The sequence below is a fragment of the Microtus pennsylvanicus genome, chromosome 11 (assembly GCF_037038515.1).
Source record: "Microtus pennsylvanicus isolate mMicPen1 chromosome 11, mMicPen1.hap1, whole genome shotgun sequence".
NCBI classification, from domain to species: Eukaryota; Metazoa; Chordata; class Mammalia; order Rodentia; family Cricetidae; genus Microtus; species Microtus pennsylvanicus.
Genome location: NC_134589.1, coordinates 24,985,456 through 25,009,654, shown reverse-complemented (window position 1 = coordinate 25,009,654; position 24,199 = coordinate 24,985,456). Strand labels below are relative to the sequence as shown.

At 38.3% G+C, this 24,199-nt stretch overlaps 1 protein-coding gene across 1 annotated transcript in view; it reads right to left on the bottom strand.

Annotated features, from left to right (window-relative positions):
* Npepps (aminopeptidase puromycin sensitive) overlaps positions 1–24,199 on the bottom strand; it is a 91,183-nt gene that overhangs the window by 23,268 nt on the left and 43,716 nt on the right. Inside the window, exons 4-14 of the mRNA XM_075990921.1 lie at positions 19,053–19,174; positions 17,807–17,914; positions 14,630–14,830; positions 13,814–13,910; positions 13,669–13,702; positions 12,455–12,569; positions 8,698–8,862; positions 6,082–6,186; positions 5,459–5,519; positions 3,971–4,080; positions 509–572 (exon numbers count right to left, since the gene is read on the bottom strand). Coding sequence (XP_075847036.1) covers positions 509–572; positions 3,971–4,080; positions 5,459–5,519; positions 6,082–6,186; positions 8,698–8,862; positions 12,455–12,569; positions 13,669–13,702; positions 13,814–13,910; positions 14,630–14,830; positions 17,807–17,914; positions 19,053–19,174 — 1,182 coding nt within the window. The remainder of the gene's footprint in view (positions 1–508; positions 573–3,970; positions 4,081–5,458; positions 5,520–6,081; positions 6,187–8,697; positions 8,863–12,454; positions 12,570–13,668; positions 13,703–13,813; positions 13,911–14,629; positions 14,831–17,806; positions 17,915–19,052; positions 19,175–24,199) is intronic.

Here is a 24,199-nt window from a genome sequence, read left to right as displayed (position 1 = left end):
GGGTGTTTCGAGACAGGGTCTATCTGTGTAACAGCCCTAGCTGTCCTGGAACTAGCTCTTGTAGACCAGGCTGGCCTCAACCTATTTGTAGATCAGCCTACCTCAACCTCCAGAGTGCTGGGATTAAAGGTGTATGCCACCACAGCCTGATCCAAGACACAAAATTTTAAGATTGTGGCTAGAGAGATCGCTCAGCAGTTAAGAGCACTACCTGCTTTCCCAAAGGACAAGAGTTCAATTCCCAGCATTTCCATCATGACTAACAATTGCCAGTAACTCCAACTCTAGGGGATCTGATGCCCTCTTCTGGCCTCCTTAGGTACCTGCACATAGTTGGTGCACATACAGATAAGAAGCACACATATATAAATAAAATAAAACAAATTAAATTCAAAGTACAGCTAAACAAATAATAAATAATATAGTATTATTTACTCTTAAATTGAAAATGACTAATAAGGAACCCAAATTTATTGATCAGTCTCCTCTTATAAGCACATATGCTCACCAACATATGGTCCACTGGCACAGAACTTCTTTTGAGACAGCCTCAGCACTCTGTCATCTTCTACCTACAGAAGCAAAGTCAAGGCTGTAACAACTGTGACTTTTGTGGAGGGTGTTTCTGTGACAACATAGATAGGGAGCTGGGACAAACAAATGTCTTTCAAAATACAGATGAGGAAAGTAAAGAATAAAAAAAAAGTCACTCTTGAAGGAGGAGATCATAAGCCCACCCCTAGCTGATAAAACAGTTGCTTTGGGGTGAGGGGTGCCAATTTTCTTTAGATGTGTGGCCCCTTGTAGGTGGTTCATGCTTCAGTGCTTGGCCCCATACCCATATGCATCCAGTGAATTATTAAAAAAAACCCATGAGGGTAGGAGTGGGATGTGTTCTGGGAATACAAGATATACTGTACATATGCATGAAACACAAAAAATACTTTTAAAAAATCAATCCTTTTCATTTAGATCTCAGAAAAAGGGTCCTGTTTAAATGCCCTAGAGACCAGCTACTCAATACATATACAAAATTAATTTAAATAAAATACAACTTTTAAGGGGGGCGGACCTTGGACTTTCCACAGGGCAGGGAACCCTGACTGCTCTTTGGACTGGAGAGGGAAGGGGAGAGGATGGGGGGGGGGGGAGGAGAAGGGTGGGAGGAGGGGGAGGGAAATGGGAGGCTGGGAGGAGGCGGATACTTTTTTTTCCTTTTCTCAATAAAAAAAATACAACTTTAAAAATAAAAGACCAATTCCTATGTAATATGATTTTGCTGAAGGTGTGTAACACTCAGATGAGAGAAATTCCTAAAAGCAAATTATTTGTCTTTAAAATTATAAACAACAAAAAGCCAGGAATGCCAATGCCCACCAGTAATCCTAGTTCTTGGGAGGGAGAAGGAGAGGAGTAGAACTTTCAGGTAGCATTGAAAATGCTACATAGTGAGCCTACAGTGAGCCTGGGCCTGTCCCACTTCTCCCAAAGTATACACAACAAACAAATAAATCAAATTATACTATTCTTGATAGAGAAAGATTATATCTATAGTTTCAATATTCAGAATTCAAATCCTAGAATGCTACTTGTTAAATGTAAAAGCAATACATCTGGTTTGTTTGTTTTGGTTTTTTGAGACAGGGTTTCTCTGTGTAACAGCCCTAGTTGTCCTGGAACTAGATCTTGTAGACCAGGCTGGCCTCAAACTCAGAGATCTGCCTGCCTCTGTCTCCTGAGTGCTAGGATAAAGGGTGTGCGCCACCACTGCCTGGCCAACATGTCTTGTTTTAAAGTACAAGTTTTTTTTTTTTTTAAATATTTATTTATTTATTTATTATGTATACAATATTCTGTGTGTATGCCTGAAGGCCAGAAGAGGGCGCCAGACCTCTTTACAGATGGTTGTGAGCCACCATGTGGTTGCTGGGAATTGAACTCAGGACCTTTGGAAGAGCAGGCAATGCTCTTAACCACTGAGCCATCTCTCCAGCCCTTAAAGTACAAGTTTTACAATAAAACACAAATGTGAAGATGAGGGTGACTGCAAATAACTAGAAAAAAATAAGCAATGATTTGTATGTTTAAAAAATATGGGGCGGGGCTGGCGAGATGGCTCAGCGGTTAAGAGCATTGCCTGCTTTTCCAAAAGTCCTGAGTTCAATTTCCAGCGACCACGTGGTGGTTCACAACCATCTGTAATGAGATCTGGTGCCCTCTTCTGGCCTGCAGGCATACATGCAGACAGAATATTATGTACATAATAAATAAATAAATATTTTTTAAAAAAATATGGGGCCGGGCGGTGGTGGCGCACGCCTTTAATCCCAGCACTCGGGAGGCAGAGGCAGGCGTATCTCTGTGAGTTCGAGGCCAGCCTGGTCTACAGAGCTAGTTCCAGGACAGGCTCCAAAGCCACAGAGAAACCCTGTCTCGAAAAACTAAAAAAAAAAAAAAAAAAAAAAAAAATATGGGGCATGGAGAGATGGCTCAGTAATTAAGAGCACTGAGTGCTTTTCCAGAGGACCCAGGTTTGATCCCCAGTACCCACATGGCAGCTCATACCTGTAACTTCCCATCCAGGGGAACTGACACCCTCATACAGACACACATGGAGGCAAACACCAATGCACTTAAAATAAAAATAAATTTTAAACACACACACACACACATTTTGGACAAGATGACAATTTACTCTAATGCTTGCCATGCAAGCATCAGGACCCGAGTTCAGTTCAGCACCATGTAAAACTGGGGTGTGATAACAAACACTTATAATCCTAGTGTGTGCAAGGTAGAAACAACGGCTCCCTGGAGCTTGCTGCCCGGTAAACCTGGTCAAACTATCAAATCTCAGGTTCAGAATACCAAGGTGGACAGCCCACTGACCTCAATCCTTCACCACCTGCACGCACACACACAAACATGTACATCTACACCGCACATTCGGCCTCTACCAAAGGGAGGGAGGAAACAGCTTCAACAAATAAGACAGTCATTTGCCTGATCGTTCATCAATATTGCATTCTGGGATATTTCAAAGAGTATTCAATATAACAGATTTGAACTTACTTAAATCAAATGTAAACCTACACTAAAAATAACCTTAGTAATTAAACTAAGTACAAGAAACAGTAATGAAGTAAAGGCATAGTTTCAGAGCCTTTAATCTCATTACTAGGGAGGAAAAAGCAGGTACATCTCTGGAAGTTCTAGGCCAGCCAGGGCTACATAGGAAGACAATGTTTCCAAAAACAAAACAAACAAAGGAGAAAGAAACAAAGCAAGCAAACAAGTAAGAAAGAAAAGGTCAGGCTGAGTGGTGTTGGGGCATACTTTTATCCCAGGACTTGGGAGGCACAGGCAGGCACATCTCTGAGTTCAAGGCTAGCCTGGTCTATTGGGACTGTTCCAGGAGAATTAAGGCTCCACAGAGAAAGCCTGTCTCCAAATATCAACAAGAGGAAAAAATGAAGAAGAAAAGGTCCTAGATTCAATCCACAATTTCACTAAATAAATGAATGGCTAGAAATTTAAAAACTAAAGTTAAAAAATTCAGGCCAAAGAGATGATTCAAGAGTTAGAGGCACCGTTTGACTGGTTGGTCTTCCTTCCAGAGGAACTCACTATGTATAGAGGCCTAAGACTCATAAGAAATCTGTCTACCTCTGCTTCCCAAGTGGTGGGATTAAAGGCGTGTGGCACGGCATCCGCAGGCTACGGAATTATATAAGGAGCTGAGCCAAGAGAACAAATAAGTATCATCTAGCAGTCTGCATTTAGTCCAATCAGTAATATGCTTCAGTTTCGAGGAATGAACTGTGCTAATATTCTTTTTTGTTTGTTTTTTTTTTTTTCCCAAACTGGCTAGGCTGGTCTCAAACTCATGATTCCTTTTGTCTCCCCTAAGTATGGAGATCACAGGGTGACACACCTCACCAGGCGATGCAAGGACTTCTTACAGGTTTACCTGTTCAGCTTCCACATAAATGAGAGGGAATCCCATTTGTTTGGTCCAGGTATTCATCACAGCTGCTATGGGTTTACCACTGGCATTTTCCAAACTTTCCCAGAGATCCTCTAGAAGGTAAATAAAAACAATAACCTGAAATGTTTATTTCCTAAATCGGTAAATCCCTTTAAGTCTTAACATTGCATAGCTTACCAACTGTTTTGCCTGTCACACAGTTGGTCAAACAAATGCCCCACCCACAATACTACAACTAAATAAATTCTACTTGAAGGAATATTGTAGAGGACTCACGTGATGAAGTTCTTGCCATACCAGCATGAGGTTTTGAGTTCAGATCCCCAGTACTCACCCACATAAAAAATTGGGGCCTGGTAGTGGTGGTGTATGCCTTCAATCCCAGCATTGGGAGGCAGAGGCATGAGGATCTGGTCTTCAGGGCATATGCACTTGTGCACATGTATGGGTATGAACCCATATACATAAGTTAAAACACTCGTTACACACGTCTAACACATGAACTCTACCCTCACCTTTAGTGACAGAAGAGAATCAAATCTCAAAAGTGATCTGATTTCTACATTCATGGTGTGCACATAAACACACACACACACACACACACACACACACACACACACACGGAACATGCCTGAAATCTCAGTAATTGGGAAGCAAAAGCAGAAGCAAGTACAAGAACCCAGTATTCATAGCTAGTTCCAGGACAGCCAAGACACATAGAGGATACTATCCAAAACAAACAAACAAAAAAATAAATAAATTTAAATTAAAGAAAGAAATAAAGAGAGAAAAAGAAAGAATGAAAGAAATCAGTAACAGCAATATTTCGGTGAGTTCTAGAAGAAGAATGAGGAGATGACACTAAAAACATAGGCACGGGCTAAAGTACTCAGGGGAGCATGGCTTACAAAGATGTATAAAAGAGGTATGGACTTCAACACTAAGTAAATACAATAGAAAGTAGCTTCAGCCTTAGCTTAAGAGATGGATAGAGCAAAGCTACTAGTATAGCAGGCAACCACAAAATTCTAATAGATCACAAAGCCATATATTTGGGGAGTAGCAAGGAGGAAAAACAGAAAGCACTGAAATTTTAGCATGAGTATGAAAACCATTCAGGGTAGCCCAAGTATAAGAGAATGACAAGGATCTTTCATAAATGGCTGAAATAAAAACATTAAATAGTACATTTTTTTCTGTTCAAAGTGTAGTCTGTAATCTGCAAATGACTTGTCAAAAAATGATCCTCCCTGTGTAGAATGCTAACATTTTATTTCCAACACCCCCCTTCTCTGGTGTTGGGGAATCAAACCTAGGGCCTTTATCTGTATTTCTAGCTCAAGTTATTTAATATTCTTTGAGACCAGGGTACAGCTCAGTCTGGTATGTGCTTTGCATACATGACAAAAAGAGGAAAGCAAGGATGGTGGTAAAAATTGAAACAAAAATAAATAAAAATGCAAAGATTACCTGTGGCAGCATTCTTTTGCTGAAACTTGGTTAAATACATGTTCATTCCTTTTTTAAAGTCCTGAAAAAATATAATTTTTAAATTCAAGTGAGTCAGACCTCAGAATTTATAGCAGATATGCACATTAGTCAAAAGTCAATGTACTCCAATACTAAAGTAACAGATATGCTGAGAAACACATATCCTTTCGAAGCCTACTAAATTTTATCTAAAAGTAACTATCCTTTATTCTCTCTCTCCTCTCTCTCTCTCTCTCCCTCCCCCCCCCCCCCAGAAAGGGTTTCTCTGTTTCCCTCGCTGGTTGTCCTGAAACTCACTTTGTAGACCAGCCTGGCCTCAAATTCACAGAGATCTGCCTGCCTCTGCCTCTCAATTACTAGGGATTAAAGGCATGTGCCACCACCACCCAGCCTAGCTTACCTTTCTTACCAAACATTCTAACTTGTGTATCATTCTCCTAGAAAACTCTAATAACCAAGATAAGAAAAACTTTTTAAAATTAAATTATCTACATAAACTAAAAATTATGTAGATCTTTAATTTTACAATAAGGCCAAACTTTTGTGCATGCTTTGAAACTATGATTTCAGTATTGAAAGAATAGTTTGGTTTTTTTTCTTACCTTATCACCAATGTAGTCATGCAGCATTCGGATAACAGATGCACCTTTGCTATACGATATAGCATCAAATATCTCATCAACCTCGGATGGATGGCCCACACTGACCTGGCAGACAGTGTGATTCAGGGTTATGACAGGGAGCAGACAGCCTGTAACACTGAATTACATAAAAAGCTTTCTAGGAAAACCCTTCTAACTCTTCTGCCTTTAATTTACTCAAAAAATATATGAAAATCCTCAAAAATAAGAGCAACTGACTTAAATAAGACAGAATATATGGCATAATCCCTATTACAATTCCCAGGCCAGGCTTTAATCCTGACTCTCCTTTGATGAAAGGCAAGCTATTAAAGTTCCATTTATCCTTTTTTTAAAAAAGATTATTTATTTATTTATTTATTTATTTATTTATTTATGCAGTATCCTGCCTGTAGGCCAGAAGAGGGCACCAGATCTCAATATAGGAGGTTATGAGCCATCACGTGGTTGCTGGGAATTGAACTCAGGACCTCTGGAAGAGCAGTCAGCGCTCTTAACCGCTGAGCCATCTCTCCAGCCCTCCATTTATTCTTGAGTCTATCTGTTAAGAGTATCATGATGAAAAAATTTTGATGTTTTTCCACAAATTATAAAGGTTTAGAACAGTTGTTCTCAATCTATAGGTCAAGAACCCTTTTCTGGGGGTCAAATGACCCTTTCACAGGGGTTGCACATCAGATATTTACATTATGATTCATAACAGTAGGAAAAGTACATGTATGAAGAAGCAAAAAAATAACTATGGTTGGGGATCGTCACAAAATGAAGAACTATATTAGAGGGTGACAGTATTAAGAGGGCTGAGAACCATGGGTTTAGAACAATAATTAAATACAAAGCAGGATTATAACTCCAGTTCTTTGGATGCAAAATTTATAAACTGCATGAGTTTCCTAGCTCTTAAATACAGTCAGACGGCGGTGGCGCAAGCCTTTATTCCCAGCACTTGGGAGGCCGAGGCAGGTGGATCTCTGTGAGTTCGAGGCCAGCCTGGACTACAAGAGCTAGTTCCAGACAGGCTTCAAAGCTACAGAGAAACCCTGTCTTGAAACAAACAAACAAACAAAAAAGCAATTACAAGAAAATCACCCATGATGTTCAGGCTAGCCTTGGCTACATAGTGAGTTTTAAGCTAGCCAGGATCACAAAGCAAAATCTTATCTCAAAACTCAACAAATGGGGGCTGGAAATGGCTCAGCGGTTGAAATCACTGGCTGTTTTACAGGGGACATAGATTCACGTCTCAGTACCCACATGGCAGCTCACAACTGTCTGTGTAACTCCAAGATCTGATATCCTCACACAGCTATACATGCAGGCAAAACACCAACGTACATAAAATAAAAATAATTTTTAAAAAATGTGTTAAAAAAATAGTAATTACAAGATAGCCTGGTGGGTAAAGAGTTAAACCACACAAGCCTGACAAGTTCGAGCCTCAAGACTTACAGAGGAGAGCCAGGCAGTGGTGGTGCATGCCTTTAATCACAGCACTTGGGAGGCAGAGGCAGGTGGATCTCTGTGAGTTAGAGGCCAGCCTGGTCTGGTCTACAAGAGCTAATTCCAGGACAGATTCCAAAGCTATAGAGAAACCTTGTCTTGAAAAAAAAAGACTTACAGAGGAGAGAGCCAGCTCTCAAAAATCTTCTGATATCCCCACACATGCTGTGGCATGTGTTCCCACCAATGTAAAAATAATAATAACAACAATAATGATGATGATGCCAGGTTCCACAACTTAAAAAATAATAATCAAGTCGGGTGGCGGTGGTGCATGAATAAATTCCAGCACTTAGGAGGCAGAGAGAAGCAGATTTTATTGAGTTTGAGGCCAGTCTGGTCTACAGAGTGAGTACCAGGACAGACAGGCTCCAAACCTACACCAAGAAACCCTCTCGAAAACCAAAACCAAACCAAACCAAACCAAAACAAAGCCAAAGCCAAAGCCAGGCAAGATGGTATACACCTTTACTCCCAGTACTTGGGAGGCAGAAGCAGCCTTCTCTACAGAGTGAGTTCCAGGCCTGGAACTAGCTCTTCTAGACCAGGCTAGCCTCGAACTCACAGGGATACGCCTGCCTCTGCCTCCCGAGTGCTGGGATTAAAAGTGTGCACCACCACCGCCTGGCTGGAAATCTCTGTCTCAAAAAAAGCCAAGAAGAAAAGAAAAAGAAACAACAACCCACAGCCTATTAATAATTAACAAAGTTAACTACAAGAAGTGAGGACAGGCCAAGAACTAGAGAAACACACTGTGCATTGATGACACTGAACTGTGTCCAGAATGTTGAAATCAGTTACAGTATTACTCAATAGACATGGTTTTCTCATCAAAAATGCCCACGGTTTCTGCCTCTACAAAAACAAAATTTATTCCCTACCTTAAAGAGAAATGTTATTTAGAACTTATTTGTTACTTATTCGTAACAGTTTCAAGCAGGGAAATATGAGCTATAAATAAATAAATGAACAAACAAATAAATCATCCATGCAGCTTTCTTTTCATTTCAGTTCCTAAGCATACTGAGACATAATAAATTATGTATTTCACTAAAAGGGTTGGGAAGTATAGCTCACTTCAATAGGATGGCTGTTATCTAAGGCGTCAAGTTCCTGGGCACGAGTATAGTCTGCAGAAACAAATTGCGTCCAGATATCATACTCGGGAAAGCAGTGGTCTACACAAAGATACTCAATCCAGGACGCAAAGCCTTCGTTCAACCACAGATGAGTCCACCATTCCTAAAAAGAAAAAGGCAGAAACAAATGAAGGAAACAAACTAATAGTCATTCCATTTTTTGAACAGCATGTCTCCCTTCTATTATACTTGAAAATTTATAATTTAATAAACTAAAATTCAACAGAAGCAAGTTAGTAAAGAACCCATATTTGAGAAGAGAAAAAAGGATAAAAGAAATGCCAACTGGTGTAATAAGGAACTTCTTACTACCAGAAGTAAAAAGGAGAAAGGAAGAGACTTAAGTGTACAGAAAGGGAAACAGAACACATAAGCAAAGAGACCAGATATAAAAACCTCACCATGCAAAAAAAAAAAAAAGTGTTTATTATTTTCAATTTTTATGTATTTTTATTTCATGTGCATTGTTGTTTTGGCTGCATGTATGTTTATATGAGGGTGTGGATCCTATGGAATTGGAATTACAGTTAGTTGTAAGCTGCCATGTGGGTGCTAGAAATTGAACTCTGGAAGACAAGCCAGTACTCTTAACTGCTGAGCCATCTCTCCAGCCCCTATTGGGGTATATGCTCTTATAATCCCAGAACTTGGGAGGATGAGGTAGGAGGATCATATGTTTGAGTTACAAAGTGAAATCTTGTTACCTAGCCCTGCCACAAAGAAAAAAGTTTTGGCCAGGCATGCTGGCGTATACCTTAATGCCAATACTTAGAAGTCAGAGACAGGTGGTCTCTTGAAATTTTGGGTCACTGGGTCTACATAGCCAGTCCTTTTTTTTTTTTCTTTTGGTTTTTCGAGACAGGGTTTCTCTGTGGCTTTGGAGCCTGTCCTGGAATTAGCTCTATAGACCAGGCTGGCCTCAAACTCACAGAGAATCGCCTGCCTCTGCCTCCCGAGTGCTGGGATTAAAGGCGTGCGCCACCACCGCCCGGCTAGAAAAACAGTTTAGTAAAGAATAAGAGTCTCACTCTCCCCTACTCACTGACTAGCAAAACAATTTATTAAATTCACTACAAGAGAGTATCAGGCTGGGCAGAAAACCAGAGTACTGTTTGGAGCAAAGAATTTCATTACAAAAACAAAAAAGCAAACCACAGCTATCATGGCCAAAAACTCAAAAATTATTCACACAATGACTAGGAAAAACACTGACTTGGGTTTCTACTTCTAAATAAATTAAAAAAACTAGTACAACCTTATAAGGATTATATAAACTTTACAGAAATGTCAGGGCAGGAAGTAGCTAAAAAACAAATGATACTTAAGTATTTATGAAAAAGAAAATTCACATCATGAGAATGCATATGCATAGCGAGTGGAACAGACCAAGAATAAAATCATTAACAGATACCATTGGGAGTGGGGGGTGTCCCTGTTTACCCATACAGGTCCAGAAACATTAAATAAACATTTATTATATTTGTACAGGGATAACACTATTAAAAATGTAAGACCGTATCTATGTGGTTTTAATCACAGAAACTAATAAAGAATTCTCTGTATAATGAAACAAATGAGTAATAAATGAGAAAATTTAGGAACCATCTTTTTAGAACACAACAATCTAATTTTCACTGAAGTAAATCTCAAGAGAATAATTAATATATGAATCAAAAACAGAGGCCAGAGAACTTTTGTTGAATAATAAAAGAGGACTCACACAGTTAAAAAGACCAAACATTTTTAATACTAAGTACTAAAGACTGTGTCATTTAGGTAAGCCCCTGGTTCAAAGCTATTGAACACTAAACCTTGGGAACGACTGGCACCTAATAAAGACAATTAGTTATACAAGCACAGTAAAAAGTAGTTTCAAAACAATAAGCACATATTCCCTGCACTAAAATTTACTGTTGGCCATAAATCATCATATTTTCTCAAAGTTGAACAAAATTATTTGGTAGGAAGCCATCTGTGGTGCCACACACCTGTAATCTCAGCATTGAGGAGGCAGAGGCACCCAGATCTCTGTAAGTTCAAAGCCAGCTTGGCAGGTCAGCCAGGGCTACACAGACAAACTGTCTTGAGAAACCAAAATTAAAAACAAAGAAAAAAAAAAGATAAGAAATAGCAGACTTGCTTCATTAAAAGAAAATAACAGGCCAGGAGTGGTGGTGCAGGCCTGTGATCCCAGCACTTGGGAGGTAGAAGCAGGAAAATCTGAGTTTGAGGTCAGCCTTGTCAGATGGACATAATGAGCTTCAGAACAGCCAGGACCGTATAAGGAGATTCTGCTTCAAGAAGACAAAAACAACAAAACAAAACAAAAAAACAGAGAAAGGGATAATTCTTTTTTTTTTTTTGAGAATACAATTCCTACAAGTTTGAATGCAGCATTAGCTTGTATAGTTCCAAAGAAATTATATTAAAAATAAAAAACTTGTAACCTATAAAAAAGGTTTAAGCATCTAAAGAAAAGTGGGAGAGCTTATTTTCAGAAACACACTGACTTTCTTTAGAAATGCTCTCAGCTAAGTCATAGCTGAAATAGATCTTCCTTTCTTGCTCACTTCTAAGATATATGGACTAGACCAACTTCCACGTTGAGGTTCAGGTCTTTGGCTATCAAAGAATTCTTTCACTACACAGGTACCTCTAAGTCGTTTACTCAACTCTGTATTTCAAAACACTAACATAATTAGCTCTATCAGAATTTTATTTATAGTAAAGGTGAACCATTAGGAAACATCAGATACACAATACATATGATAACTGAAAACTCCAATTAGCTAGATTTAAGCACAACTTTACAGATTAAAAAAAAAAACCTTATTTCCCCCAAATTTCATCTTATTTTATCCAACTACAATGACTCTTAACAATCACTTTAATTAAATAAAGATAAATTTTGTTTATACATTTCTTTTCAACTAGCAAACTACATAACAGAGATAACTCCAACAATTATAGATAGCTGGGAATCTCACTACCCAAATAATTTCTCTTTGTCTGAGACAAATTTTTCTCTTACCCAAATTAGTATCTAAACATTCCCTATCTGCAAACAAATCGTGTAAGTTTACTAAGTATTTTCTGCTAACACATATGGTCTCATCTCTGTTCTCTCTCCCCTTTCTCTCAATCCTCTCTATGTTGGCCTTGAGCATGCTGGGCAAGTACCAAACCACTGAGCTATTTGCCTAGCCCTGATAAATGTTTTTGCAAAACAAATCCTTTAAAAGAAAATGTTTCTTGTTTTGTTCTGAGACAGGGTTTCCTGTGTAGCCCAAGCTGTCCTGGAACTTGCTCTATAGACCAGGCCGGCCTGAAACTCACAGATCCACCTGCCTCTACCTCCCAGCCCTGGGACTAAAGGCATGTGCAGCCACCAGCGGCTTAAAATAAAATGTTTCTATCCAATTCTTTGACACAGTATCATAGCCAATTTTTCTTTCTTTCTGGTTTTTCGAGACAGGGTTTCACTGTGCAACTCTGGCCATCCTGGAACTCATTTTGTGGACCAGGTTGTCCTCGAACTCACTGATATACACCTGCCTCTGCCTCCCAAGTGCTGGGATTAAAAGGCGGGAACCACCACTACTATGCTACCATAGCAAAATGTAAAATAGCAAGGCCAAAATAATGTGCAACAGGACATAGATGGATATATTTGAGCACTTAAAAATATTAAATACCATAGTAACAAGATTTCCAAACCATTGATGGGCGAGTTCATGTCCCACAACCAGAGCAACCCACTGGCGTGATGAAGAACAGGAGTTTTTTGGATCAATAAGCAACGCAGTCTCCCTGTATTTAAAAAAAAAAAAAAAAAAAGTAAAATGGTAAAAGTGTTTCAATAAAGGCAGGTATGCAGAAGTAAAGGAGGTTTGGGCAGTAAAGTCTTTATGTTAGGCTTTCGCAATATCAAGTAAACATTGTCTTAGCATTTGTAATATTAGTAGGGTCCCGGAAGACTGAAGACTACGTTGGTAGACATTGTACAACAGAAGATCAAAGACATACAAGTTTATCAGTGTGCTATCTGCTGACTAGGAAGACTTTGCTAATCAGGGAAGACACAAGGGAGGAGCAGTGGAAGACATTCTACAGTCCCAAAAAGGACAAGGAGCAGGCTATGCAAAACTTAGCTCATCTAAAAACACAACTGAAAGTGGAAGGAAAGGCAGGGCAGTGGTGGAGCGCGCCTTTAAACTCAGCACTTAGCCGGGCGATGGTGGCGCACGCCTTTAATCCCAGCACTCGGGAGGCAGAGGCAGGCGGATCTCTGTGAGTTCGAGACCAGCCTGGTCTACAGAGCTAGTTCCAGGACAGGCTCCAAAGCCACAGAGAAACCCTGTCTCGAAAAACCAAAATAAATAAATAAACTCAGCACTTGGGAGGCGAGGCAGAGGCAGGTCTCTGTGAGTTCAAGGCCAACCTGGTCAACAAGAGCAAGTTCCAGGATAGGCTCCAAAGCTACAGAGAAACCGTGTCTCAAAAAACAAAAAAAAAAAAAAAAAAAAAAGTGGAAGGAAAGTGTTTATAGACTCAACCTCAGAAATTATGCAACCCACATGTTTGTGTTGTACTGACAGACATGTAAAAATCTGCTTAGAAAACACAGACTCAGGGAGGCTCTTCAAGTTGAGTAACTGCTGGGAAGGAGCCATACCGGGTGAGATTCAGTCAAGAACACAGTTAAAAATAGTATAAGTGCCAAGTGTTCCCTTTATAATAATATTGCACCCTCAGACAATAACACCAGAGAGGGAAGTCCATCTGCATGCTTGAAATATTCATTAGAGGAAGAAAAATGTACCCTATAACATAAAGCAAAAGCACTCAACTGTGAACAGGATGCAATCCATGATTTGAAAGAGGGCAGGGTAATGTTTCATTAACATACCTATAAGTAACAAGGCCCCAGTTCTCCATGGCACCTTCATAAAATAAATATAAACATTTATTGATATATAAGCATACTTTTCCTCAAATATCACAAAATTCAAATAAAGTTATACAATTTAGCAATAAAACGAAATTTACTTTACCAGCTGCAAAGTCAGCAATAGCAATGAGATCAATTTTAGGTAGAGGATAAGGAACATTGAAGTAGTCTTTATAAAAAGGCAAGGTTTTAGCAGCAACCTATAAAGCACAAACAAAAAAATATCCTATGAATTCTTTATTATGAGTCACACAGAAATTCACAAAGGAAACCTGTTTTAAGCCAAACTATCATAAGCTTTTAGAAACTAACTCAAGGGAACCCTACTTTCTTTGAAAACCGTGTTAGCCGGGCGGTGGTGGCGCACGCCTTTAATCCCAGCACTTGGGAGGCAGAGGCAGGCGGATCTCTGTGAGTTCGAGACCAGCCTGGTCTACAAGAGCTAGTTCCAGGACAGGCTCCAAAACCACAGAGAAACCCTGTCTCAAAAAAAAAAGAAAGAAAACCGTGTTGGCCACAACTTTGTATCACTGGTCAAACTGTAATCCATTTATAACTTGGTATGAACAATATAACTATATATTTTCATGGTAATTCCACAGAAAAACAAAACTCTGTTTTTATACACTCTCTTTTATCCACAGCCAAAGGTTTGAACCCATGACTTCATGTACTAATAAATACACACTCTACCACAATTTTCAACCCTCACTTTTCCTATTTTCTAGATCATTATCTTATAAAATGTTAAGGCAACATCAAGTTTGGCATATCCAAAATTCTAATGAAAGTGAAATGAAAGTATCAAAACAACTTTCCAATTAAATAACAAATAACTGTACTAATAATTGATCAGAAATGTAAATTCCCCAACCTGGAGTTATGGAATGTTGGAACAATCCTCTTCAAGGACATTTACCTCTAGCGCAAACTTTCCTTGCTCTGCTTTGCCAACAGGGGTGTAAACACGGACACACACACCATCTTTTGACCTTGTTTCTACAAAGTCATATTCACCCACAACAAATGCCACCAGATACGTAGACATAACAGGTGTGCGGGCAAACTTCACTTCTACTAAATTTTCATCATCAGGATATGGTTTCCGGTCAATTACATTCTTAAAAGAAAAATAAAAACAGAAAAAAAGAACAAAGAAATTTTAAGGAGATTTATATTAGTATTTTGGAATGAACAGTAGGCAACAAAAGCTATAGAGTTGAATATTTTCCCTTTCCTTTTTTTTTTTTTTTTTTTTTTTTTTTGATTTTCGAGAAAGGGTTTCTCTGTAGCTTTTGGTTCCTGGTTCCTGTCCTAGAACTAGCTCTTCTAGACCAGGCTGGCCTGGAACTCACAGAGATCTGCCTGCCTCTGCCTCTTGAATGCTGGGATTAAAGGCGTGAGCCACCACCGCCTGGCTCGCTTTCCTTTTTTTAGGCTTATTTTAATCCTAGTTCACCAGTGGTTTTCTGCTTGTTTTTTGAGACAGTTTCTCAGCGGCTACAGTTACTGCTGGAACTCACTTTGTAAACAAGGCTGACCTCGAATTCACAGAGATCTGCCTGCCTCTGCTTCTCTAGCAAGGGGCTTAAAGGAGCCACTACCACTGCCTGACCCATCAGTGCTTTATATCATGAAGGTCTTTCTTCTCAGGAAAATGATCTGATAAAGTTCTTTTTCCTCAGCAGGGCAGTGGTGGCACATATCTTTAGTACCAGCACTCAAAAGTCAGAGGCAGGAGGGTATCTGAGTTAAAGACCAGCCTGGTCTTCCAAGTGAGTTTCAGGACAGTCAGAGCTACACATAGAAGCCCTGTTTCAAAAAATAAAACAACGCTGGGCGGTGGTGGCAGAGGCAGGCGGATCTCTGTGAGTTCGAGACCAGCCTGATCTACAAGAGCTAGTTCCAGGACAGGCTCCAAAACCACAGAGAAACCCTGTCTCGAAAAACCAAAAAAAAATAAAATAAAATAAAACAAAAAGAAATAAACAAAAAATATATATATATATCTATATATATATGTATAAATATATATCTTTTTCTTCTTCTTTTGTTTTTGAAACAAGGTCTCAGTATGTGCCCTTAGTAGGCTTGAATCATGCTGTGCAGACCAGGCTGGCCTCCAACTTAGAGAGATCCACCATGCTAGCTCAAAGGCATGTACCACCTTGCCTGGGTTTGGATAAGAAGTTGGAAGCAAACTGTTAGAACACCCAAGGACTTACTTAAGAGGAATCAACTTTCTTGGATAGTTTTACGTGGCAAGCACTGGGATGTTTTGTTTCAGTTGTTTGGTTTTTTTTTGAGATAGGGTCTTACTATGTACCTCTGGGTGACCTGGAGCTCAGTATGTAGACCAAGCTTTCCTTGAATTCAGAGGCCAGCCTGTCTAGGCCTCCAAGATGCTGGGATTAAAGGCATGTAACTTTAAACCCAATTCTGTCTTGGGATTTTCCCCCTTTTTGCATTTTTTTGAGATAGGGCTTCTCTGTAGTTTTGGAGACTGTCCTGGAACTAGCTCTTATAGACCAGGCTGACCTTGAACTTGCTGGGATTAAAGGAGTGCACCACTACCGTCCAGCAGCTTTTTAGAAAACAAACAAACAAACAAAAAACCCTCAATACTTTTCAAGTAAAAATAACAAAGAAAGTAAATTAATAATAAAAATGATTATGGAATCTCATATCTTTTTTTTTTTTTTTTGAGACAAGGTTTCTCTGTAGCTTTTGGAGCCTGTCCTGGTCTTGTACACCGGGCTGGCCTCAAACTCAGAGATCCACCTGCCACTGCCTCCTGAGTGCTGGGATTAAAAGCGTGTGCCACCACCACCTGGCCGGAATCTTGTATCTTAAAAGGTACGGACTTGTAAATTTCAAATACCCTCTGTACCAAAACTAGTTCTCTCTGGGAAGACATGAAACTTCCACTTTACTTATGGAGTCCCTACCTTTCTTTTGGTGTTTCCCCTTACTCAGGCTCTCAGTCTCTTAAACTCTCTATCCTTTATTCCATGGAAGCTGTATTTAAGAAACAGGTCTTGCCCAGTGCTGATGGCAGAGGCCTTTAATCACAACAATCAGGAGGCAGAGGCAGGTGGATCTCTGTGAGTTCTAGCCTAGCCTGGTTTACAGAGCAAGTTCCAGGACAGTCAGGGATAGAGAAGTCATCGTGAAAAACCAAAAGAAAAGAAACAGACCTTAGATTTATTCATACTAAAATGCTCTTTTTAGTGTATTAGTCTCCTCTCTAGGAATTCCTAAGAAGAAAATAGCATTTTCTATGGAATTCTCTCCACCAATAAGTGGGCAAAAACTGGATGATTTTACTTGTTTACATTTGGCTTTTTTGGCTTCTTTCTCTGTAGTCCAGCTGCCCTCAAACTCACTATGTTGTTCAGGTTGGCCTCAAATTTGCAGCGGTCTTTCTGCTCAGTCTCCCAAATGCTGGGATTAAAGGTATGAATCACCACACGAGTAGCTCTTAGTTTTCCACAGTCAGAGTAAATATACATCTTAAACAAGGTGGTCTTAGACAATACCATTTAAGTAATGAGGGCTTCTCTTATTTATGAAAAAGACCAATAATAATAAAGAGAGCATATTAAAAAATATAGTCAACCAAAAATCTAAATATAGCTATCACTTCTAGGATTTAATAAGAAAGCCATTACTCTTATTTCAGGTAATATATAAGGTTGCCCCTTACTTATGTCCTTCAATTTTCAAAAGTGGATAATCTGGATATGGTGTCACACGGATATAATGCTAGCACCCAGGAAAATGAGCAGGAAGATAGTTATGAGTTCAAGGCCAGTTTGGACTACAAAGTGAATTCCAGGACAGCCTTGGATACAATGTCCCCTAACTTAAAAAAAAAAAGAACAAAAAGCAAGAATTTTGTAAGTGGCTCTAACAGAAAAGTTCTTCCTTGAGGAGAAAAACAATCAAAAAGCAACAAAGGAAAACAAAATAAAAGAAACTAACACTAACATTTCTATTATGCAGTAAGCACTATGCTAGGTGATTTCACATTATCCTGTTTAATAAACAAAGTAAATATACAAAGACTATGAAACATCTATTAGCACATACATACCATGTTTGATAAAGCAACTCTGTCTTTAGGAACAACAAGCGAGATATCAAAAGTTGCTTTGATAGCAGGCTCATCCCAACAAGGAAAAGCTCTCCGGGCATCAGTAGCCTTAAGGAAAAAAAATATAAGCTTATATAAATACCATTAAATTAACTTCAGAGGCTTTTTCATGAAACAACACCATTTTACTATCACTCATTCATTATTTAGTCAATTTTTTTCTTTCGTTCTGTTTCGTAAAAGTTGTATTTAATATATACAGAGCTTTCATTGCATGTATGTTTGTGCACATTTCTACCTAGTACCTTCAGACAACAGAAAAGGATGTCAGATCCTGGAGTTATTGAGTTCCAGATGGTTTTGTGTAGCTATATGGGTGCTGGGAATTGAACCTGGGTCCTCTTCAAGACCAGACTATGCTCTGAGCTAACTCTCCAGCTCCTTCATTTCTTTCATTTCTTTTTAGTATAGAAAACCGAACTCAGCCCTCCTCTGTTGATCTTTATGTCCAGTCTTCAAATATTTAATCTCTACTCTGCTAGGAAATGAGCCAGGTGCTGACTACAAAGAAAATACAATGCTTCAACCACCATCACACTAGAAACTATTTGGGGACTATTCTGCTATAAATCATAACAAAATGAGAATCATTTGTAATTATACTTTTTATTAAAATATTTTAACATTTCAGATTTAACATGAATAAATAACTTTACCAATAGTTTAGATATAACACAAAGCACAAAAAATTAATACCATGCTATAAGAATTCAGATTAGGAAAAACACGAGAAAAGGTGCCTCTGGCTTTTCAAGTAAAAATCATCAATACAGAAATAAGAACATGTCAGGTATTGAAATAAATAAATAAATTCCCAATCTTGTTTTCTTGGGGGGGGGGGACCTGTTGCTTGTTTTTCAAGATAGGGTTTCTCCGTGTAGGTCTAGTTGTCATGGAACTGCTCTGTAGACCAAATTAGCCTTGAACTCAGAAATTTGCCTGCCTCTTCCACCTCCCAAGTGCCGAGATTAAAGATGTCCACCACCATGCTCAGCTCTAATTGAGACTCTTAAAAAGAAAATAAAAATAATAATAAAATAATCTCTGTGAGTTCAAGGCCAACCTGCTTTACAAAGTGAGTTCCAGGACAGCAGAGCTACACAGTGAGAAACTGCCTCGAAAAACAAAATAAATGAGTAAAAATCAAAAACAAAAAAGGATTACATTAACAAAGAGTAAAACATACCTCAAACTGTGTGACAGCAGCATAGCGCACCTCTCCAGTAGGGGTGGTGTATTTACTTCTGTAGAAACCTTTCATTTTGTCATTCAGTTCTCCAACAAAATCTATCTTTAAGGTTCCTGTACCTGGGATTGAAGATGAACACAAGTTTTTTTATGGAGATGTTAATAAATACAGGTATCAGAAATATGTCAAGATACTATATTCAATCGGCTATTACTATGTTCAAAGCATTTCCGTTCTCAAATACTACTTTTGGCACTGAAGAGAATACTCTACTGATTGACATAAATGGTAAACTAATCCTTCAAATCTTGTTTAGGGTGACTGATTAGAAAATAATTTCAATAAGTCTCAAATTACCATGATATATGAAAACAAAAAAGAAAACATTATTAAATGTCTAACACATGCTTCTGCGTATGAGACTTCCAACTTTAAGGTTGGAAGTAGTGTCCCCTTTTTAGAAGAAAAATGAGGGCTGAGAATTTATTTATTTTTTTGTTTTTGTTTTTGGTTTTTCGAGACAGGATTTCTCTGTAGCTTTGGTGCCTGTCCTAGAACGAGGGCTGAGAATTTAAAGTGGCTTTCCAAAGGTCATCAGTAAGCAGCAAGGATGTTTTTAAGAATATGCTCTCTGCCAATTATACCAAGTGATTAGTCTTTTCAGATAACTTCATACACACAGAGAGAAATACAGCCAATTGTTCTACCATTAAAAGCAGTATATTTAATCCAGATAGAACACTGATTGCATATTCTACCATTAAAGGCAGTATATTTAATCCAGATAGAACACTGATTGCATATTCTACCATTAAAGGTAGTATATTTGATCCAGATAGAACACTGATTGCATTTTCTTGTAAGGAATTAAAAGAACAATTATTTGATCAACAAAAGGGCATAAAATAAACTCTCAGGATCACTTCAATCATCTCAGCACTAATACTAAAGAAAGAAATTACTAAATCGAAGCAAAAATGCAACCTAAAGACATCTATATTGTTTCAAGAGCAAAACGGGTTTTTGCCTTTATGTTTGACTTCCGCTTTTATGTTCAGATGCATGGATAAACAACAATCCCATTCTACACCTCACACAAATCAAGTGTCTCTCTCTCTCTCTCTCTCTCTCTCTCTCTCTCTCTCTCTCTCTCTCTCTCTCACACACACACACACACACACACACACACACACACACAGGATTTTGAAAAAATGTTGACTTTGGACCAGCTCTTTCCCCATGCCTACTAATAATAAGATCAAGAGAATGTGAGTCTAACAAATTAAATACATAAGGAAAATTATTAGTCAGTCACACCAGAGTTTGATATCCAAATATTTCAAATTGTCATTTTGAAATGCTATAAAGTAAAGATGTCTGACATTGATTAAATGTCATTGACTTTTTCTCCTTTCATATATCTTTTTGTATGATCTTGAAATCAAATTTCATGCCTAAAACAGAATTTGCTCTTTGGAAAGGTTCAAAGTCACATAAGTAAAAGTTTATACAATACACAAAGGACAAAAAGCACTGACTCTACTTAAGAATAAGTGCATCTACCATGTGGCTAAAACTCATTTTCTTATGTGTTAATAAGTAATTCTGACAGTTATTTAAGACAGAATTTCAGAGTACAATAGCAAAGTAAGCACTAAAATATTATCACATTCTTAAAATAACCATGCTGGAAAACAGCACTAACAGCTTAATTGAAGCTCAATTGTATAGATATGAAGGTTCTCTGCCACCAAGTTATATCCCAAACTCCAATCAATTCTTTAACACGAATGGCAGATTACTAGGACAATAAATATTATTACAACTATTAAGACTCTAGAAGAGTCTTATTATTGATGGGTTAATAATGGATAATAAGAATTAATAAGTAGGGCTGGAGAGACGGCTCAACAAATAAGAACTGGCTACTTTTACAGAGGTCCTGAGTTCAATTCCCAGCAACCATATGGTGGCTCTACCATGGAATCAAATGCTTCCTTCTGGCATAAAGGCATACATATAGACAGAGCACTCATATACATAAAATAAAAATCTTAAAAAGAATACCTAATGTAAGAAAATAAGTAAGTAGTTTATCCTCTATTCTTTACAGGAACTTAATATGTATTAACATTACTCAAGTTTTAGAAAGAAAATATAACAGATTATTTTTTAAATTCTATTACTCTCATTGGGAACTGACTGATGGAATTTTATGTTACAGTTTCACAGATGAAATTGGCAGTCTGCTTTCACTGTCAAGATGTTTTCTAATACAACTCTCATTCACAGTAAATGTACTTTCAGTCTTTCCTATTTGGAACAAAAGTGGGTTTAAAACTCATAACTAAATAAGAAAGGCGGCTTACACTTTTACTTGGTTTTAAATCTCCAAGGCCATCAAACCATAACAAGATACTGACAGTGACCACTTCCAAAGAGTGGCTTACTAAATAAAATACAAAGTATTGGGAAAGGATAATTACCTGAAATTCAAACAAAACACAAGTTAAATGTTTTTTAAATCATGAATAAATTAGTTTCACATTATACAATACTAATCACAAGTATTACTATTAACATGAGTTTAATGTGAATATAGCAAAAAAGGACTTTTGGCAAATCTGATTATCAAATACCATGATGAATCAATTGCCAACTGGTCTTTAATTTTATACCTATTAACACATAAATACATTTTCTCAAATTAGATACTTAATTTCAACTAATATAAAGCCAGCTTAGTGGCCCATGCCAATACATAATCCCAGCACTTGGGCAGATCTCTCTGTGAGTTTGAGGCCAGCCTGATCTGAAGTTGAGAGCTCCAAGTCAGCCATAGTGAGACCCCGTCTCAAAAAACAAAAAGTAGGGGGCTAAAGAGATGGCTCAGTGACTGCTCTTCCAGAGGTCCTGAGTTCAATTCCCAGCAACCACATGGTGGCTCACAACCATCTGTAATGAGACCTGGCGCCCCCTTATGGCATGTGGGCACACAGGGAAGGAATGCTATACACATAATAAATAAATCTTAAAAAAAAAAAAGTAAGGCCGGGTGGTGGTGGCGCACGCCTTTAATCCCAGCACCCAGGAGGCAAAAGCAGGTGAATCTCTGTGAGTTTGAGGCCAGCCTCGTCGACAAGAGCTAGTGCCAGGACAGCTAGGGCTGTTACACAGGAAAACCCTGTCTCGAGAAAGGAAAAAAAGAAAAAAAAAAAGGCTAAAAACCTTAAGATTATATTTACTCAGTTATACCCAAGACCAGTTCTATAATATGATAAAAATCTGAAAAGATAAAGAACTTTTTCTTAAGACTTAGATGTTTTATTTCATCCTAATTCACAGATATTTGTGAAGTAAGACCATTATTTAAAGCAAAGAAGGACTGGGTATCTGATCCTAAGAACTTTGTTATAATTTGAAGTCAGTGATTTTTTTCCCCCCAACAGACATTATCAAAGATATTCAATAATTTAAAATGTAAAATTATGTTATTATTTGTGGTCAGAGGATAACTTTCTGGAGTCGCTTTCTCCTTCTGCCTTTACATAGGGTCTTGGGACTGAATTTGGGCTTGTATGGCAAATGCCTTTACCCACCGAGTCATCTTGCCGGTACAATATTCAATAATTTAATAAAATCAAACTTGCAGGATTTTCTAGCATTTTTATTGGTTGTTACATTAGCTTAAGAAATTTACTGGGGCTGGAGAGATGGTTCAGCAGTAAGAGCACTGGCTGCTCTTCCAGAGGACCCGAGCTGGATTCCTAGCAACCACCTGGTGGCTCTCAACTGTCTGATACTCCAGTACCAGGAGATCCACCCTTCTGACTTCTGTAATCTCTGCACATACATATACAGGAACACGCTCATATACATAAAGTAGATATATTTCTTAAAAGAATTATTCTGTTAGGCGATAGAGGCACTTGCCTTTAATTCCAGCACTTGGAAGGCAGAGGCAGAAGAAGGATCTCTTTGAGTTCGAGGCCAGACTGGTCTACAAAGTGAGTTTCAGGACACGCTCAAGCTACACAGAGAAATCCTATCTCAAAGAACAAAAAACAACAAAACAAAACAACAGAAAACAAGCACAAAAAAGTTCTGTTAACTTAAACTCAAACACTATACAAAATATTTTATATATAAACTCAATTTCTAATACAATATGGAACAGATAAAAAACACTATGCTGAAATATAATTTACTACACAAGTAACTTTCTGTTATTATTTCAAGTGGCTTTGACATTTAGCATGTGTGTTATGAATTATGTATATGAATGATGTAGTCTACGGTTGGAGAGATGGCTCAGTAGTTAAGAGCACTGGCTGCTCTTCCAGAAGACTCAAGTTTGATTCCCAGTACCCACAGTACTGGCAGCTCAGAACCATTTGTAACTCCAGTTATAGGGGATTTGATGCAGTCTTCTTCTGGCCTCCTCCAGCACCAGGCCCATACATGGTGCACAAAACACCTATATACATAAAATTGTTTTTTAAAAACAATTTCAACATATATAAATGGCTACAAGACTATGATATGGTTTCTAAGGATACAGAGAAAACTGCTTTCTCTGTATCCTTAGAAGTGAGAGGAGAGCAAAGCAAAATTTCATTTAGGTAGCATATAAATTTTCAAGCAATGTAGCATAGCAATAACTCTCTGTCAAAATAAATAAAAAATGAGATAAAACAGGAGTAGGGATGTAAGAACATAACTCAGTGGTAAGGGCATTTGTCTGGCATGTATAAGCTTTAGGTCACAATTGAGTGTAGGGATTGAATTCTCAGCTCAAGTTGAGCATGATGGCCCATACCTTTATCCCAGTACTTAGGAGGCAGAGGCATTTCTGTGTTTGAGGCCAATGTGGTGTACCTACCATACCGTAGCCCAGGCATAACTACACAGACTGCTTCAAACAAACAAAAACAGTAACACACACACACACACATGCGGGCGTGCACAAACAAAAACAAAACAAAAACCTAAGCAGAATATAGCAGCATACACCATAACACCAGCATTTGTGAGACAGAGGCAAGTTTAAAGTCAGTCTGGCTCACATAGGAAGATCCAATTCAGCCAGAGGAACATGGCCTAGACCTACCACAAAAACAGAAAGTGCCAGATCTCCAGCACTC